The following is a 19,129-nucleotide window of genomic DNA, read 5'->3' on the forward strand; positions in this document are numbered from 1 at the left end:
GTGAAGAGTGGAATGTGTGGGGAATTAGAGTGAGAGCACAGTATTTTGTCACTGGCAGATGTCTGCTGGGCTTTACCATTTTACTGGGGTGGTACAATTCAGTTGTTATGACACATCCAGGAAGAAAAACAGAAAACACAAGCTGAAGGCTTGGAGAAAAATAAACGATGATGACTCAGAACTTACACCCCAAAGTAAAATGAAAATTGAAATATTGCATCAGTTTGCTTAGCAGAGCAATCTCAAGCACACATGAAGAAGTAAGCTCCCAATTATTTGAAGATTTGCACTGATCTTCAGATGAAGAGGGTAGTACTAGAAAGCCAGTGTTCATGTGAAAGGATGATTACGGATAAATTGCAAACTGAGCTTATGTTTTTTCCTGACATTTTCTTCTATCTATGCTTTTTGTTCAGTATGTAGTCAGCCCCACATCTGCTTCTGCTGAAGTCCAAGGAAAAGTGTTTCAGTGCCTGGAAGTGTTATGGTTTTACTTGTTTGGCTAGGAAAGCTGGTCTCATGTAACCTCTGAACCCTGTGCCATATACTTGCACTAGGTTGTGGGGCCTGCTTGGGTGATCTACTTGCTGTTAAGTTTTATATAACTGTTAAAGTGTTGCTTAAAAAAGGTTTCAGGGATTCCTTGCAGTAATATTAACTTCCAGCTGTAGCCAATTTTTATCCCTATGAAAAAAAAATGCATTTTTTCTGTATTTACTGAACTGTTCTTTTAAGTCTGAGAAACTGTTACTTGCAATTTATTACCTTTACTGCAGTGTGTAATTTTGCTTAAAATTTTAACTTTTCCAATAGTTGAGTTTACATACGGGTAAGCTTCTAAAAAATAGTGTTTGGATGGATCTGAATGGTGACCTTAATCAGTGGGTTTTAAAAACGTTTAAAAGGTGAATAAACATCATTGCCTCATTTTCACACATGGTGAGTAAGACAAATACAGATAAAATGATTTGGTCAAGGTTATTTAAGATAGATCTAGAAATAGCCATAGCCCTTCCAGCTGCTGTCTGTTTAATGGGTGTTTGATCTGTTCTTTAAAATATAAAAGGTAAGAGTTTACACCTACTTCTAGTGTTCAGAAATCCATTCATGGATTACTAAGAAAAAAGGTGTTAACCATAATTGTGTACTACTGGACCCATACATTTAAACATCTCACTGCTTCTTTTTATGGGTGCAAAAATGATAAATAAATTCACTGTACATACGAGAAACTGGATAGCAACAAGATCATCTTAGGTAGCATTCAAAGAAATCAAGTGAATATGGGTTTGATACTGAAAATAAGATATGCCCAGAAATCTTAAGCTCTTTAAATAGTAGTTATTGCTAAGTGTTGAAAGACATGATGGTATTTATTACTTTATTTGCTACTGTGGATACACAGTTGCTTTTGTTCATACCAAAGAATCTATAATTCAGTCTATTCCAGATGATGGTTTTCTAAGGGGAACATCATTCCTTATCTTGTGAAAGGAGAACCTCAAATCACACTGAATAATATGCAGCATAATGGGTTTAGTAAGCCTTTATTTTATGTTATTTTGTATTTTTGTGTATAACAGAGAAAGACATTGTTAGTGGTCTCCTCAGTGCATCATCAATGGCTACATAACATCTTCAGAGATGTCTGTGATCTCACAGATTCTATCAGACCAGCACAGTGCCTCTGAAGTGCTATACTGATACTCTAAAAGGTTGGGTTATGGGTAACAGCAGATAGCCCCTGCCGTATGTCATTTGAAGCAAAGAACTTCACTTCCTTTACAAATACCTGGCAGCACTGAATTCTGCTTATTACCAGGCACTTGGCAATGAAAGCTATTTCTGGTCAGTGCTTTTCTGATGCACAGCAGCAGCTTTGGACTTTGTGCAGCTCTCAGGAATGAGTTGATTTGTGCAATGGCAGAAGATGATGCTTTGGAAAGGTTCTTACTTTTGAAAAAAAGGAGATGAAGATTACATTCTGAGCATCTGTTCTCCATTGCTTGTTGTTGTTGGGCCTAACCTATGTGGTGTTAATTTGGCTATTTACTCATACCATTTACTGAGCTCTGTAGGATCTCAATGGTGTTTGTTACTATGTGCATTTAGGTGCATTTTGTCCCAATTGTGTTGTAAAAATTCAAGTTTACTCTTGTCCATCAAAATGAGATTAGCTTTCCTTCCAGTTGGTGATTCCTGATTATTGTTTGACTCTAGGCTTCTAGTGTTAACACTGGCTAAACAACCTTTACATTCTTTCTCCCTTCTAAAAAATATAAAGAACTCATATTTCAAAATAAACCTCCTGATCTGTCCATTATTTAATATCTGACAGCTGAAATTTTAAGCTGTTGAATGCACATATAAAGTATTTTTAAAAGTGACACTGAGTTATGAGGTTATGAATTACACAACAACATAATGTCAATCTTCTGATTGGAGTCACAGTATTTAGCAATGTTGCTTGGACAGGAAAGTTCACACACAGAAGCCTGTCCAACAGTTCTAAGAATTTTATATCTTTTGAAGTATTTAATGTATTTCTTTATGTGTTAAAGCAGTGGACTTCCAAACCCTTGTTTTGGTTTTCCAGTAATCTCAGTGAACTCAGGGTCATTGAATCGCATGCTTTCTCACTGGCTGAACTGAAATCAAGTGGCCAGCAACTAAATTGCAGTAGTTTAAATGTGTCTAAAATTATTTCAAAGCAGTAATTTAAAAGAACATTATGACTCTGCTTTCAACATAGCATGCTTATATAATGGAAACTGAAGAGGTAAAAGTGGTTCAAAGAAAAGGTGGATTCTCTGTACTGACTCCTGTACTGACTGTACAGGACTTTCAGATTTCAACTGTTTATTTCATCCAGAACTTTTCTGTGATTGTAGTTGTGTCAGTAAAAAGACAGTCTGCTGTTGTACAGAATTACATCAAAGTTTTCCTAGCCATCTATATGTATTTTGAGACTATAAGAAATCAGCAAAATTGGCAATAGAGAAATGATGCACTCTCATCTCCTTTGTTTGAAAATGTCCAGCCAAAGGCAGCTATGGACTTAACAAACAAAACTGTTTTGTTGTATGTACCTGTTTAGGTGGTTCAGAATGAACAGTTTTCCTAGTGTTTCTTACAGTACTGGTGATAATTTGTGGGGGAAGCAGGAAGAAAAAACAAATTGTCACATAATGTGGATTTTTTAAACCAGTTTACTGTCCATTGGCAGCCCAGGTTGATATGTGAAAAACATTTTATTCATATATGAGTACTGCAATGGTGGTCTCTGCTGACATTCACACTGTAAAATTATTTGAATGAATTGCCATCCTGTTGGTAGTTTCAGAATATTAGCCATGAATGGATAAGCCTAATTTATGTTGTTGTTACTGGAGACAGGAAGTTACTTATTCCAGCTAAAGGCTTAGCTTGTAACTCCGAGAGGTGTTTCCATAACCACAGCACACTACGAATTTTTGCAAACAACCATAGGGCTTTTCTGTACTAATTTGCTTCAGCTTTTATATAGCTGCAAAGGTTTTATATTCTGTTTTGTTTTAAATATATTCATCTAAAATGAGATCTCTGGACCAATAGATTTCAATCAGTTACAATTTTAGATGATTCTGCACAGAATTCTGTTTATCACCAGCCACTTGGCAATGAAAATTATTCCTGGTCAGTGCTTTGCTGATGCACAGCAGCTGCTCTGGAATTTGTGCAGCTCACAGGAATGAGGTAATTTCTGTTGCTGTAATGGCAACAGAAGAGGGTAATGATGCTTAGTTTTGAAGAAAAGAAGAGGAAGATTAGGTTGCTTTTGATTCTAAGTGTCTTGTCAAAAGTGCTTTGTTAGTTCAAGTAGAATGGGGCATATTTGCCCTGTAAAAAGGAACAATGCTGCTTAACTGTATCTGTAGGTTAATTTCCAAGATATTTGTATTCTGTTTTGAATATACAGAGCACGAGCAGAAATTTTAAAATTACTTTACCAAATTAATCTTTGTCAGCTCCATTTGGGAATACAATTAGTAGGTCAAAAAACCTTGTAAATGCTCATAGAAACAAGTAATCTTCTGAGAAGTTGTATGGTGCAATGCATTTGTCTGAGCATAACAAACAAATACTTCTGTGATGAGCACTCAAGAAGAGTTTATGAGAAAAATATTAATTTTTTTGTCTGTAGCATTTGGATCTTTGAAATCAATAGGACACGAGACCACCCATTAGATAATGAGAAAAAAAGTAAATATTTGACTGGTTTATTCTTTCATCAATGAAGCATGCATCCCTGTGTAACTATGAACACAATTTTTATCAAAAAAAAAACCTGTAACATAGTGTAAAACTGGTTGACCCATGACCATGTAAAATGACAAAATTATGGTTAACATCTCCTGATTTTAAGGGATTTAAAGAACCACAGTTTCAGTCACTATTTTTTTTTTCATTAAGCTCTTCTGTTTTAGCAACCGTACATATTTAAAAATACATTCAATTCATACACTCCTACATTATTTGTGGTTACACAAACTAATACTTAAAATAAACCCTGTGGATTGTCTTACTCCTTATAATACAGTTCATTTAACATTACTGTGATAAATTTAGCTATCAGATGCTCTCATTTCATTAGAAAATGATAAGTGCTTAGAATTTCAAAACAAGATCTCATGTGAACATCACTTCTAAGAATTTTTAGAGATTTTAAATTACAGTTTTCAGTTTATGACAAACCAAACAATAAAATACGAATTGTCTCAAACTTCCTGCAATGATTATTACTTTTCTCATGTTCAGTCTTCATCCTATAATAATGTTTGTGATCCACATTCAGGCCTTGGCATCTTGCAAATAAGGTTAGTAGAAATATAGAATTTATAGTCCTTATTAACCACTATCTGTTCCAGAATGCTTCTTTTGAATACTTATCCAAATTCAGCCTTCATTATTTTTAGCTCACTTGGGAAATTATTAGCTTTCATTTGATGTCTCACATACTTATGCTAGAAATAAGAAGATTTCATATTAAGCGTATTAGTATGTTTCACGTCAGAGAGGAAGCTAAGTCATTATTCCAACTCTTATTTTAAAGGGCTGTTGATAATGGTAGCTCTTTCACCAGCATTCAGTAAGTTCCAAAACTGAACTAAGACAAGCAGGGAAGGAACCTGACTCCTGTTTCCAGAATCACTAAAGTGACTAAAACCAAAGGTATTTGCCTAGAAGGGTATTAAATAATTGTCTAGGACCATCTATCATTTATTTCAGTGGAAATTTGGATGCATGCTCGCTTCTGAAAATCTCTTGAGTATCTATCTGCCACTTCAGTGCCTATTAAAATTTGTATATCTGCCATATATGCCTTTAGGAGTCTTCCTAAGTCTCACTGACTTTTAAGAGACTTATACCCTATTTTGAAAACAGGGTATAAACTATTTTAAAAATAGATCAACGCTTCTAAAATTTTGTCTCAGTCTTCCAGATGTAGGCATTTGGATGCCACAAAACCTAGGACAGTTCAGACATTTCAACAAACATCTGAATAAATTGGTATTCTTAATAGTTTACGTCATGTACAAGTGGTAGATGAACTTTAAAATTACACTACAAAGCTCTCAGATTGATTTGCAGTGCTATTGCCAGATGTTAAAATGATTTCCCAATGTGTATTTTCCCTTTTCTTACCAGGCACGAGAAGTATCTATGGATTGCATAAGATAAATAATATTTACTATGTTTATGATAAAAGGGGAAAAATATCAAAATTTCAGCTGTTAGCTCTTAGGAAAAACAGATGATTGGTTAGAAACCTGTGGGAATCCAGTCAAGGGAAAATATCTGTGGTCCAGTTATGCTTATAGTAAAAAGGTCTAGGAAAATCGATCATTGTTTTCTTAGGTGAATATGGATAACTCCTCAAATTAACTCACACTATCCTCATTGCACTGAGCCAAAGCCAATTGAAGTTAGCAGATAATCTTGAGTCCATTGATTCCTAATAGTGGATTGTAAAGTGAAGGAACTCCTGAACAAGGCTATCCTGGATTATTTAGTGTCACATACTAAAACAAAACAAAGCAAAATGAAAGAAAAAAGCTGTTCATTTGTTTCTTAAGCTTTTTTTTTTTTTTTTTTTTTTTCTTGTATTTTGAGGATCAGAATTTTAGAAAAAATACCTGATTATTATTTTATTATTTTTCCCCTCTCTGGTAACATATATCTTCGTTCCCTATTATACTACATAACAGCTATTCCTTGACAGTGTTTCTCTTTTTCTTCTGCAATGTGAAACTGCAGAAACATGCTTTTTTTGTTATTATATCTTTACAAAAATTAAAGCCACGGCCCTCTCACCTGTTTCATAAAGATAACTCGGTTATTTGATTCTTGATAGGGGCTTAATGTCTGATTCATTCCAAAAATTTAGGTAATTTCACAGATCTGAGGTTCACCTGTTTAATATTAGAATACGAATTTATGTTTGAAAAGAGCACCAGACAGTAAGAATATCACCACTTATAATTTTTGCTCATTTTGTAAATCTTCTTAGTGATAACAGGAAATAGTTGTCCTACTGCTTTCAAAAACTAAATGATTATGTAGCAAAAATTATAGCAGTTCACATAAAGCCATTAGAGGTGCTGTTATAGAATTTTGTTCCATTCTTTGCAAAACAAAAATATCTTCCTGTTATTTTTTGAATGAACACATTAGTTAGACTACTCCACTTTTTGAAATAATTGTATCTTGGGATAGCTATATTATAGCTATATTATATATTATTATTATGTTATTATTTCAGGCATATGGTTTAGTGAGAACTATTGGTGATAGGTGGATGGTTGGACTGGATGATCTAGTAGGTCTTTTCCAACCTTGATGTTTCTGTGATTCTGTGATTCTGTGATCTAATGTATTAAATTCCTTAAATAGAGACAGAATTTTATGAGTGTTTGAGTATATCATACAAGATCATGCAAGTACCTTACACAAGATCACCCTGCATGACTTTTAAATGTGGAAATCAATATATAATTGTGAAATCAGAGAACACTATATAAACAAGCACAGCCCTCATTTCTATTTTCCCCAAAGTCAACTAACTGGGAATAGTACAACGCATAACTTCTCTGGTTTTTGTTTGTTTTGTTTTTATGGTTCTCTGATTGCTTTAAAATATTTCATATTAACAGTCTGTCACAATCCAAATGACCTACTAATTCTTACTCTCCTAGCTGCTTCAGAAATTTTATGTTTCCAGTGAAGTCATCACTCTAAAGGTCACAGAATGCAATTATCTTTGGAGTGGTCCTATAGAGTTTCTGTATCATCTTGAGTGAAGGGAGAAACTGAAGTGAGGAAGGTAGAGGGGCATTGGGCTGTTGATTCAAGTCAGTGAATGGCTAAGTACTTCAGGAAGGATTCTTATTTATTTCAGTTGTGTATTTGCTTTTATATATGATCTTAAAACATCATGAGTAGTTATGAATTAAATCTTCAAACTGTCTGATTTATCACTGAGTATCTCAAACCTTACTTGAGCATCATTCTGGTATCATCCTCAATTCTGGTACTTCATACATTTCAATGGAGAAATTGCTTCTTTAATGAGGTATGATTTCTGTGTTTAAATATCACTCTAGGTTTCAAATATTGTTATTGTCTCTTTGTCTTAGAAAACTGCCGGGCCATGCACAGTCATAGGACTAGGAATGAATCGTTGTGAATAGCAGTATAAAAAATGGCTTCATTTTTTGTTGCATGGATAAGTGCACCTTGTCTTATTATGCAGGGAATAAAATATGAAGGAATATTACTTATTTTTCATAGAATAAAATCATAGAATCATTAAGATAGGAAAGACCTTTAAGATCATCTAGTCTCAAAACACATGCAAGATGCGTGTCTTTCAGCTAGAGATTTCAAGCTTTACCTGAATCTTACTAGGTTAGCTACAGTTGTACTTATTTTCCAGAACATAGTTCACAGTAAGAAAAATCCAATTCCTACATGAGTGATCATCAGCACTTAAGTTAGCAACAATGTTTGATATGGATAAATAACAGAGACAGAAGAAGCTATTCTTTTTGAGTTTCACAGTAAATAATGGATTGAATTGAATACAAATTCCTACTTGAATGTTTCTTAGCAGACTACTATACACGCAGCTAAGATAAAGGCTACAGAATAAAAGTTAATGGCCGGAGCATAAAGGATAATAGTTTTGGCACTTACCCAATAAAGATGGGAAAATGCTTTTTTATTAGACCTTGGTAACTGCAGCAATAAAATTATATATATATATATACAATATATATATATTATTCTAATAGAATGCAGATAAAATACTACTTTAAGATTTTATTTTTTAATAGAAATGTATTAATACCATATTTTCATTATCAACACCACTCTTATTTACGTCTTGTAGAGTACCCAGAGTGCTTCCTAAGGAGTAGCCTGACACCTGTCCTTTGAAGAATGTATTAAACCTATCTATTATGGGAAACCTTGAGGCAGAGAAAGGACAAGGAGCAGCCCAAGCTCGACACATCTCTGTGTGGTCCTTCTGAGAGCACCTTAATTTAGGACTTAATAGAGAATCTTTATTCAACTAACTTAACTAACTTAAGCCTGCAGTTGCCATAGCTTCTTTACTTAATTTAGAGAAGAAGGAAAGGTTTGTGCTATGGCATATCCACAACTTACAGAGAGATCTGAAAGCTTCTGACTCCTTTCACAGATTGTAAAATGAGCTCGGTAATCTCCTAACTACAACATCTCATTTAAGAAACTGAGAGTAGATGGAGTGAATGTGAAAAATCTCCTTGTGTATTGGATCAAGCTTTTTTAAATCTTAATCTTTCAGAAAAGTTCAGTCTGTATATGGATAAATAAAAATGATACATTTGTCATAGATTGTCTAGAAAGAACTTAATTTGAAAGAGACTTTTGTCTGAAAAGAGGCATAAGCAGCAATAGAATCAATATAAATAAATATGAGAGCCCTTCTAGTACATCTATTCTCCATATGAATCACAGAGGAATAACATCACCAATTATTCCTACACCTCTATTCTCCCTTAAAAAGAAGAGAAAAAAAAATCAGCAAGAAAAAGCTTATATTTCTGAATTTGAAAATGTAAATACGAGCATAATGCAAATGATTTTAGGACTGTATATGTTTTCATTCGGTGCCATTGATTTAGCATATGATGCCAGAAACAATTAGGAAAAAACATAAGTGTTCTAAAAGCAAGGATTAATGGTGTTTTGAGGTTTAATATTAGCTATATATTTCAGAAATAAACATGGCTTTTATTCAGAATATGTATTTGCCAATAATACATCTGATTAAACTAGGAAAATTAGACATACTATCAGTAGCTTGCTCCCAAATTACACAAGAAGAAATTAGATACATTTTCAGTAGCTTGCTCTCAAATCTCTTCAGTCTGTGAGTCACCAGATTCTTCCTGCCAAACTAAATATGTCTGTGAAAGGCTGGAAACTTTAATGGAAAGAAACATAAAACTTGAAATACGTAGGAAAGTTTTTTCATGGAAGACCTGTTGACTAGTAATTCAGGAATTCAGGGCTTGTAGAAACAAATTATTACATCTTACTTGACTACAGCAATTTCAAGGTATGAAGTATATTCATTTTAAATTTGCTATGTTAACTTAAAATAATTGTCCTTATTAGCTTTCATGTAACCTGAAGTAATCAATAAGGAGTTACAGGAAAAAAAAGCTATTAAAAATTCATTGTAATAGTAGAAGCTTTCATCCAGTCCTTTTGATGTCTCTGAGTTAAAAGAAAACTTCAGTATATTTAAAGAAATATCTCTACTGTAGTTCAGGTGCCTTTTATACAGTACCATAAAACCATCAGAGCTAGTTAGGAATGTGGTCATCTTTTCAGATTACAATTTCTTCTCATTACCATTTTCCCCACAACGCTTATATTTTTCCTACCATTTGAAAATATTCTTTAAAATACTAAGGCGTGAAGCAAAGAGTTTGTGTGTGGAACTTAATATTTTGTCCATTGCCTAGTAATAAATGGCTGTTAATGAACATTCTGTTGAAGTCAAAACAATTTTCAGCAGTATCTACTTTCCTTAGAAGCTGCTGTTTATAGTGGCTGACAGTATCAGCTTGGAGATAATAAAAAATAAGAAATAGTTGTGAAGTATTGTTAGAATATTCGTTTTCTGAAAGAAAGCCATTTTGTTCACAGAGCTGGACTGAATCAGAATGGTCTGAGCCAACCCATTCTTTTTGCTGCTTACTCAAAGCCTTGTGCTTATCAAGAAACTGTGCCAACACTATAAACAAATTATTATATATATATATATACATATATATATTTTTTTAAAAAATATATATATAAAACAACATACACTTTCAGATTTGGGAGTAGGCCATAGTTTTCTACAGAAAGTGCTTTAACAGCATGCTTTCTCTACTCCTACACTTACATGGGAACATAAGAAAGTGAAAGGATCTTCTTCAGCAGTCATTCTCTTACTCTGTAGCAGTTACATTTCATAGATGACAAAATGAGATCATAGCTGAATTTCAAAAATAAGATGGTAAACAGACAAATTACCTGAAGAATCAGAAAAGAGAAAGATGGGCCCTATAAGGCATAACTTGATATTATTTCTTTGATATACAGCTGTTCTAGTTTTTATTAACAAAGGATTTGGTATGAGGTAAGTGAACAGGTTACACTCTGTCTTTGAAGAGCAAGAAAAACACATTAGATTTGACTGTATTGGATACAGTTAGAATACACATGTACATGTCGAATGTAGAGTATTTTAGTTGAAATAGGCAACTTTTGCATACAGTGACAATGTAAAGTTTTCTATTGGTTGGAATTACACACTGAGCAGCATATGTTCCTGCCGTTAGAAGACTGTATCTCTGTTAAAGATTTTGTTTTCAGAACTTCATTTACTAATCCAAACATGAAATGTGCTTGTCACTTAACAATTAAACCCACTACTTGTGCTGTATCTTGAATAGTAACTTTGGATTAAAAGTACCACACACACACACACAAAAGTATGAATTGAAGGCCTTTTCTTCTTTTTGACATGGAAGATCCTGCAAATATTACAGGGATAAATTGAATGTAAAATACTCAGCTGTGTGTGCTCCTTTTTTGGTACTAATTTTTAGAATGAAAAATGAATTAACTGTTGGTACCCCTTTCATTTGCGGTCGTATTTTTGATCAGTTAAACTTGTATCATAGACAAATGTTGCATTTGAGTATAATTTTATAAATAATTTTAGAGGCATTCTTTTTCAGAAAAGCTCTGAAATGAAAATAGCTTTAAGTCTACTTGATTTTCAGTGGGTGTGAGAGAGTTTTGAACAGATGTGTAAGAACTAAAATGCCAAATAAGCTTTAGAGAAATGGCTGTATGAACTTCCTTCTTTGAATGAGTACTTGGTATAGATTACCCTAGATGCTCAGTTAATGGAAGAGTTTTAATCAAGAGGCTGTGTTTCTGGTAAAGTGAATAGTTTGCTTTGCAACAGTTCCTGCTGTTGATCAAATATTAATTCATTATTAGTACCAGACAAATGAAGATGTCCACATGCAAAGTTTTGGCATAATATATATGCCAGAACTGAAGTCAGTGAAGGGTTTTTTCTTGGTATTTAAGATTCAGTGGAAAAGTAAGAGGGGCATCTATGCCAAGAATAAATGCTGGTCTTGCCGAGTGCTTCTTTGAGTGATTTTATCCAACATGAGACTAAACATTGTATTAAATATACATATAGCTAACTGCAGTTGAGGAATTAAATTTCAAATAACAGCTTTCTGTGATTTGAGATCAAATTTGAAACTTTGTCTAGTGCATAGATAAAGGCAAACATAAAATGCACTAGCATCTCCCATGTCTAACACCTAATAAGGACATATGTAAATTAAACTTCTGAAGAAACTATACTTATTTGGCTTTAGTAATCCGGACTTATCTCAGAGATGTTTCAGCATGAACTTTTGATCAATGTCTTGCTTCTGCTCTACTCAAAATTATAATTACTACTGCAGTCCCTCATGGCGAAAGGACTGAAAGGAAATGGAATTCTTGGGGACAGAAGAAGAACTAGTTGTAAAGGAGACTTTTACATACAGTCTAACTTTAGTCTATGCTAAAAGCTAAATCCTCCCAGACTCGTTCTCTCATCTACGGATAGAGAAAGATGAATCTCCATTTCTGTTATTAAAGAGGTAGCTTAAGAATATTAACCTCACTAAACTAAGGCTAGCTTTTTTGAGTACCTTCTAGTCATTCTTAATAAGGTAAATAAGAACAAAATAATCTTAAAGACAGACTTTTTTTTTCAGAGAATTTACACAGTGATTTTTTACACTGGGCAACATAGCATACTCCAAACATCAATCAGTTATTTGACTGTACAGTGATATCACTCTAGAAGCCCCAGCTATTTTTTGTTTTACAAAAATGTGTCAGTAACTGCATCTATAGTTCTGGTTCCCTGAGCACTGACACTCTGGGATTGGCTGAATTGCACCTTAGCTCCTTTCTAGGCTACAACTCCCCTGTAAGATGTAAGGAGGGTAAGAGGGAGGAAGAGACTGAAATATTCCATGGATGCAGGATGTGGACATGGATGGGGCATGTAGCCAAACCAAGGAGCTTAAATTAAAAACACTCTCAGATCTTGCTGAGTGGACATAGCCAAGACAACTAATATTTTTTTGTGTTAGTCTGTCACTGACACTGTGAGATCTATGTCCACCACAGCTTTTCAGCACACCATTCCTGGTAACATTACAGTTTCTTTCAATCAGAGATACACAGAGGAGCTAGTGACTCATAGTTCCTACAGATATGGAGTAGTTAAAGATTCACACTTATAACACAGAAGCCTGTGCTAGGTCATTCTCCATTCCCTCCATTCTCATATGAGACAAACTATGTACTGTCAAGTTTCTAAATTCAGTTCCTCCTTTTCTGTGCAAATGATGCTTTTAGATTCAGAAGACTCATTTTTATTCCTGAAGTTGATACTCTGTGCTACATCTCTGTGCTAAATTACTGTTGTCATTGAACCTGGGCTTTAGAGGTTGGAACAATCAAAAGTATCCAAAGAAATAGGCAAACTACTTCTTTATTGGCATTTGCATATACTGTTAGCCAAACTACTATCCATGTAATGGGAAAGGAAAATAAATATTTTCAAAAGAGAAGAAACTAGATGAAAAGAGAATATAGTATTTTAGAGCAAAGTGCGCTTGCTGTTTTTTTTTGTGTGTGTGTATTTTTGTTTTTTACCTTAGAAAACAAAACGAGTTAGAATGAATGTTTGTCCATCAAATTCAATCAAATTCAACTAACATGAAAAAAAAGGATATTTTGTTTTATTTTTTTGACTAGTTTAAGAAGTAAATGCTTGTTTTCCCCTAAATAACTTTAAAAATACTCCCTGTTAATCCACCTCTTGAAGAACACAAGTTTTAGAAACATGTTTTGACTTCCTCTTGAAGTCAATACTTGTCTTCATGTGTGGTAAGCAGCTCAATCATCTCTTCAGAAGCTGTAATGAATTTCATTTTATAGCTATGAAATTAGTTTTCATGAGCAGAGTATACAAAGAACAAAACTTTATTCCAGTCCTAGTAGTAGATGTCGTTATATGGTTATGGGGTAGTCTACCTAAAGTATCACAATTAATTCTATCTTTATTTCCACCTACAATTTCCAAGAAATAGTCAGAAGCTTTGGCCTTGAATCTGAACCAGGAGATCCACCTCAGCTAAAAGGTACATTTCAAGTCTCTAGTGAAGAAAACCTTCCCACCTTCCCTCAGAGCTACTTTGTGAGCAATTTAAAGACAAACATAATCCATGATTATACGTTATGTAAAGATACAAGAAGATGAGAATAGAGGGCTTAAAATACAATTTAAATTGACGTCCTCTTCACTGTAAAAAAAAAAGTTCACTGCATTTTTACTTCTGCAAACAATGTAGTCTTCTTAAACATACTGTTACTGAACAACGTTTAAACTTCCAACAATATATTGCATTCTGAAGTACAGTTGATATGAGGTTCTGAAGCTGTTTTACCAAAGAACTTACTATAATTTTTATTATACTTTAATAAATAAGAGGAAGAACACTAAAACAGATTAAATGGCTTCCTCATGAATTAATAGTAGAGTCAGGCATGGGACATAAATGATTTGGCACCCAAGGGCCAGGTATTAACTTTATAAATTTCTTGTTGCGATTTCTTAATTACAACAGTGTAAGACTTTGCTAAAACACATTGGCCATGTAAAATCTTTCATAGTCTTTCACAAAGATAAAGTAGAACTTAATGTGTCACCAGTTATACTAATTTCAAGTCAAAACTTAGAATGTAAGCGCACAAGAAAGAAAACTAGAGAGGAAGCCTCTTACTGATGCCAGACGAAAGTCAAGATTGCAAGGGTTATGAACTCCTTTGAAAAACTTCTGAAAGCCGTCCTGTTATTTTAAAGAAAGGATCATCTAGCTCAGGGACTTTAGAGATTGGAAACAGGTTGTGTAATTTTAGAACAACTGAGATTGAAAGCAAAGACAATTTTTTTTTCTTTTTTTTTGCTGATAGTTAGCATTTGACATATATTTTTACCTTGAGCAACACAATAATTGCACAGAAATGTTGTCTGATTATTTGGCAGTAGCAGCCACTCTTTCAGGAAGCAAGTGTGATAGTTCTCTGAACAAGCAGCATTTTGCCAAATGACTGGAAAAATGCCCAAAATCCACACACAGTTAAAAAAAAAGAAATAAAAGCTATGCTGTTCTAACAATAAAGTAAATTGTCTGATTTTTTTCTGATGTAGAAAAAAGAGGAGAATAAGAAAGTTTTCCTTTGAATTCCTTCAAATCACAAAGAGAAAGCATATGTATGCTACTCAAATAGTCCATTAAGAGTAACTTATCTGCTGATGATTGTAATAGATTGTGCTGTCTAGGTGAACAAATAAAGAACTGGTAGAAAAATGAAAATTTCTTTCTGAGTGCTTTAATGAATTACTGTGCATATATGAAACTGAGGCTTTCAGGTTCAAAGGGTAAACTTTAACGAATGTCTGAAGAAGAAAATGAAAATGTCAGCAATTTGTATGTAGAGGAAATCCAGATTTTCTGTAAAGTCAAGGTCCAAGAGTTTGGATTTCCCCAGTTCTATTTTTATTCCAAGCAAGGAAATAAATTTTGAAATCAATAAATCCATGTGTAGAAATGAATAGGAATGGTGTAGGGGGAAACTGATCAGAAAAACGAACGTGAAATCTTGGAAGGCAGGAATTATTGGGATAAAACAAGGATTGAAAAATTTTCTAAAAAAATTGTAGACTTTGCAAAGAATATAAAAAATATGTAGGAAAATTAAAACAACCTTCAGTTAGATTCTTGTCTTTATATCCTAACCACTGCATATTTCCTTCTATTAGTTATATCCTTGTTTGGAAAGGGAACTGAGGCCCTGAAAGACAGGTAACTTCAGACAAGAATAGTCTGGGAAATTATTTTGTTAGAAGTAAGCACTAATTTCAGAGGCTCTACAAGCACAATTTTATGTCCGTTTTGAATTTATAATATATTCATGAATGAGTTCAGAATGAACATACTCCTTGCTAAAAGTTTCCTTATCCTTATAGCATTTGAGTAGCAAGAGCTGAAAATTGGAAGTAGACTTCTATTATTTACATGTTGTGTATTCTTGATCTTGATGCCACTTGTAAGGAGGTGCTAAGAGCTTCGCACAAACTAAAGTACAGCAAAGAAAAGGTATTGTGATGTTTATTTTCCAACTTGCTCCAAAAAGTTTCTTGAGTACTAATATATCCACTCTGTTACACACTTAATTTTATCTATTATCTGTACTGGAAATATTCTTTATTATCTCACCATGAAAGTATTTTCCTTCACCTGTACTTAACTTATGTAGCATGTGGATACTTGGATACAGTACCTTTCTGCTTGCTGCCTTCCAGCTTTTCCTTTTTTTCAAACCAGATGTTGAAGATTTGTGTGTTTTTAATATGATATAATGTGTACTTAAACTGTTTACGAATAGTCTGAGATAATAGGTACGTGCAGTTATGCTCTGTGAATATCTTGGGTCCAGTGTGTCCTTTCATTTCCTTATTTTTAGTGGCAGGTCAGGAGAAGTAATAACATAGCAGGTATGATAGCAGCAGCTGGTAAGTAGTTATAAAAACAATAATATGCCTGAAAAGTAAAATTCATCAAAATCTCAGAGAGCTGAATATAGGAACATATCTATTCTTAACTGAGATTTAATGGTCATTGAAGGCTTGGGCATCTCTGAGATCCAAGATACTAGTGGTACCTGGCAGCCTGGTCGGATAATTCCTATGCTTGCTTAAAGCAGTTGCAAACTCAAATGGATGACATAGAAAAACTTAACGGTTGAATGTAAGGATTGACTTACTGAAGTAGAAGCCTCTGTCTCCACATACAAACTGAAGAGCATCAACCAGCTCAGCACCACACAGTGTTTCTGGGCCAGCAGCAGCAGAACTGGTTAAGGTAAGCAAACACAGGGCAAGGTAGAAGAAATGAATGTAGGACACAGTGTGCATCTTCACCTGCCAAGGAAGGAAAAAGTACTGTGTCAGTTTCCCAACAGAGTCTTAAAAAAAAAAGAATCCTGCACCTGTATAAACTGATAGCGCATATGTACTGTAATTTGTTAGACAATATATGCAGTATCAGGATAGGCTGCAATCTACATATTCTAGACTTAACATTTGGTAAACTGATGACTTAATCTAGTACGTATTCTTGGTTTACATTCACATGTAGTTAGAAAGCCTTGCAGGAATTATGATTAATAGTTGCTCTTGTTAGAGAAGGATATGGAATAGTACTACAGAAAGATGAAGAAACTCAGGAAGCCTGGAATAGTTAGGGTAAGGAAAATCGGACAGCCTTATGTTGTTCTGTTTGCGTCCAGGTAGGCTAATAGGGAAAATAGCTGTCTGTCAATGCGCTGGGTCATGTGGAAATGGTATATAAGAGCTATTTAAACTTTAAAACAACAGTGCTGTCATAAGAATAAATAGCTGTTAACTAGATGAAAGGAAATTTTGCCCAAGAGGAAAAAAATAAATTATTAGAGCTCTGTGGCTGTCCAGACACTTTACGAATGAAAACATTAAGACAACATAAAAAGGTGCTTTAAGATAGAACTTGCTGAAGTTACTAAAGAGATTGTATGGGACCTTCTACCATAGGGGACTACATTCAGTGACTCTTCCAGTCTTCTGTTACAAGCAGGTTAACATTTGGAAACATTCAAGAAATTAAGAGGAGAAATAGCGAAGGATTTTTTTGTATTTGATACAAATACAGAAGCAGGTATGCTTTCTCTATCTACTTAGTTCAGGTTTGGCTATGAGGCATAAATACAGGTGATGAATGTTTCATCACACTTGGATGCGAAGTCTTTTTTTCCCAGACGTAAGGTTAAAGTATGGTTGATCCTCAGTGGGTGTCAATTTGCCCAATTGCATTTTGTCTACTTCCCTTAGTATCACTTAGTAGCAACAGAAGATCTTACTCAACATAGAATTTTTTTGAGTCTTAGGAAAATCTATTTCTATTTGGTTTCAGAACAGTGAAGAATGTGCTTAATGCATTTTCTGACCTGATTTAGATCATTTGACAAAAATGCTATCTTCAAAGGGTGTAAATCTGCATTTAATTTCATTCTATTGCAAGGTTAATTTTAGTATTGCAGTCAGGTAAGAGGTTATGAATCTTTCTTTTATGTACAGTTAACCTTGGCTTAAAACTTCCTTACATTAGCAACTGGAGTAAAAAAGTAGTATTTCCTGAAGTTTCTTTTAGGGACTTGTTTCTCTTATTTTTTCACTGGACTTCTGAAAAACTGACGAAACTGTCTATTGTCTGGTCATATGAGAGTTGATCCAGTGGGGTATTGAGCCTTCTCTCATTTAAGTCAATAATTTGTAAGTATTCTTTTCTTCTTGGCAAGAGATCTTAGCATCTTGCTGGATGAGTCCCCTATTTCAGCTTAAGTCAAAGCTGAGTAAGAAAAAAGTCTATAAATAAGTCAGAATGTACCCCTCTGTTTTTCCTGATAATATTTCCACTGCGAAAATAACAAGCAAATCTAAATCCCAGGTTATCTCATGAAAAGAAAGAATAATTATTTTCCCATTCACAACAGTCTTTAGCCAACTTTGCCATGGAAAAACCAACAAGTTTTAATGCATGGACATCTGCTGACTACAGTGGCAGATGGAGGAAGGTCAATTATAAATGAATGATAACACATGGCATTCTTTCCTGTAATTATTCCATATCTTAAAAACATGAACTTCTTTTTTCCCTTGCCATATTTTTTAATTTTAAAGATTAATGTTATGCACCTGTGGTTTAAGATGGTTCCTAGTTCTGAGGAGGTAAATCAGAAAACTGTTCAGCACACAGGCTGAGACAGGAGAAAGGCATTATAAATACAAGAACATTATGTATTTAACAGTTTGTTCTTGTGTAATATTTGGGCCAGAAATAAATATAAATCTTAGACATTTAACAATTTTGTATTTTGCATGACTTTTCAGCTGGGTTACATTTTAAGATAAATATCAGCACTAGACTACAACAAAACAGATTATCTACTGTTTTTCCTTTACTGGAGGCCAAAAAGGCTGCACAGTATAAACCACAGAGAATTTCTACACTTTATCTCCAAATTTAAAAGCAGTCAAGTACTTGCAACCAAGTAAAAACTTTGGGAGAGAGAAAAGATCAACATGTTTCTGGGAGTCAATTACTTTTTTGTTTAAATGCTGTTGTGTCAAAACTAATTCCAAAATATAGTTTAAGACTTTAGCTATACTTCATCAATTTAATTAAATACAACATTAGTTGATTCAATATGTTCATAGTTAAATCACAGTTCCCATTATTTCTAAGGAGAATAGTCTTAAGAAAATACAAAGTTATAATCCAAAATTGCTTCAGGTCCTTTGCAAACAGGCAGAGTTCTTACAGTGTCCCCAGTTTCACTAGAAAGTTGAGACTTTAAA

At 33.9% G+C, this 19,129-nt stretch overlaps 1 protein-coding gene and 1 long non-coding RNA gene across 2 annotated transcripts in view; one reads left to right on the plus strand and one right to left on the minus strand.

The window, feature by feature from the left end:
- Window positions 1-19,129, minus strand: part of IGF1 (insulin like growth factor 1) — a 55,334-nt gene that overhangs the window by 34,113 nt on the left and 2,092 nt on the right. Inside the window, exon 2 of the mRNA XM_052668584.1 lies at window positions 16,501-16,657. Within this exon, the coding sequence (XP_052524544.1) occupies window positions 16,501-16,657 (157 nt within the window). The remainder of the gene's footprint in view (window positions 1-16,500; window positions 16,658-19,129) is intronic.
- Window positions 1-19,129, plus strand: part of LOC128073538 (uncharacterized) — a 90,196-nt gene that overhangs the window by 808 nt on the left and 70,259 nt on the right. The window lies entirely within an intron of this gene.

This window comes from Tympanuchus pallidicinctus, unplaced genomic scaffold (genome assembly GCF_026119805.1).
Source record: "Tympanuchus pallidicinctus isolate F22 unplaced genomic scaffold, pur_lepc_1.0 scaffold8, whole genome shotgun sequence".
Lineage (NCBI taxonomy): Eukaryota > Metazoa > Chordata > Aves > Galliformes > Phasianidae > Tympanuchus > Tympanuchus pallidicinctus.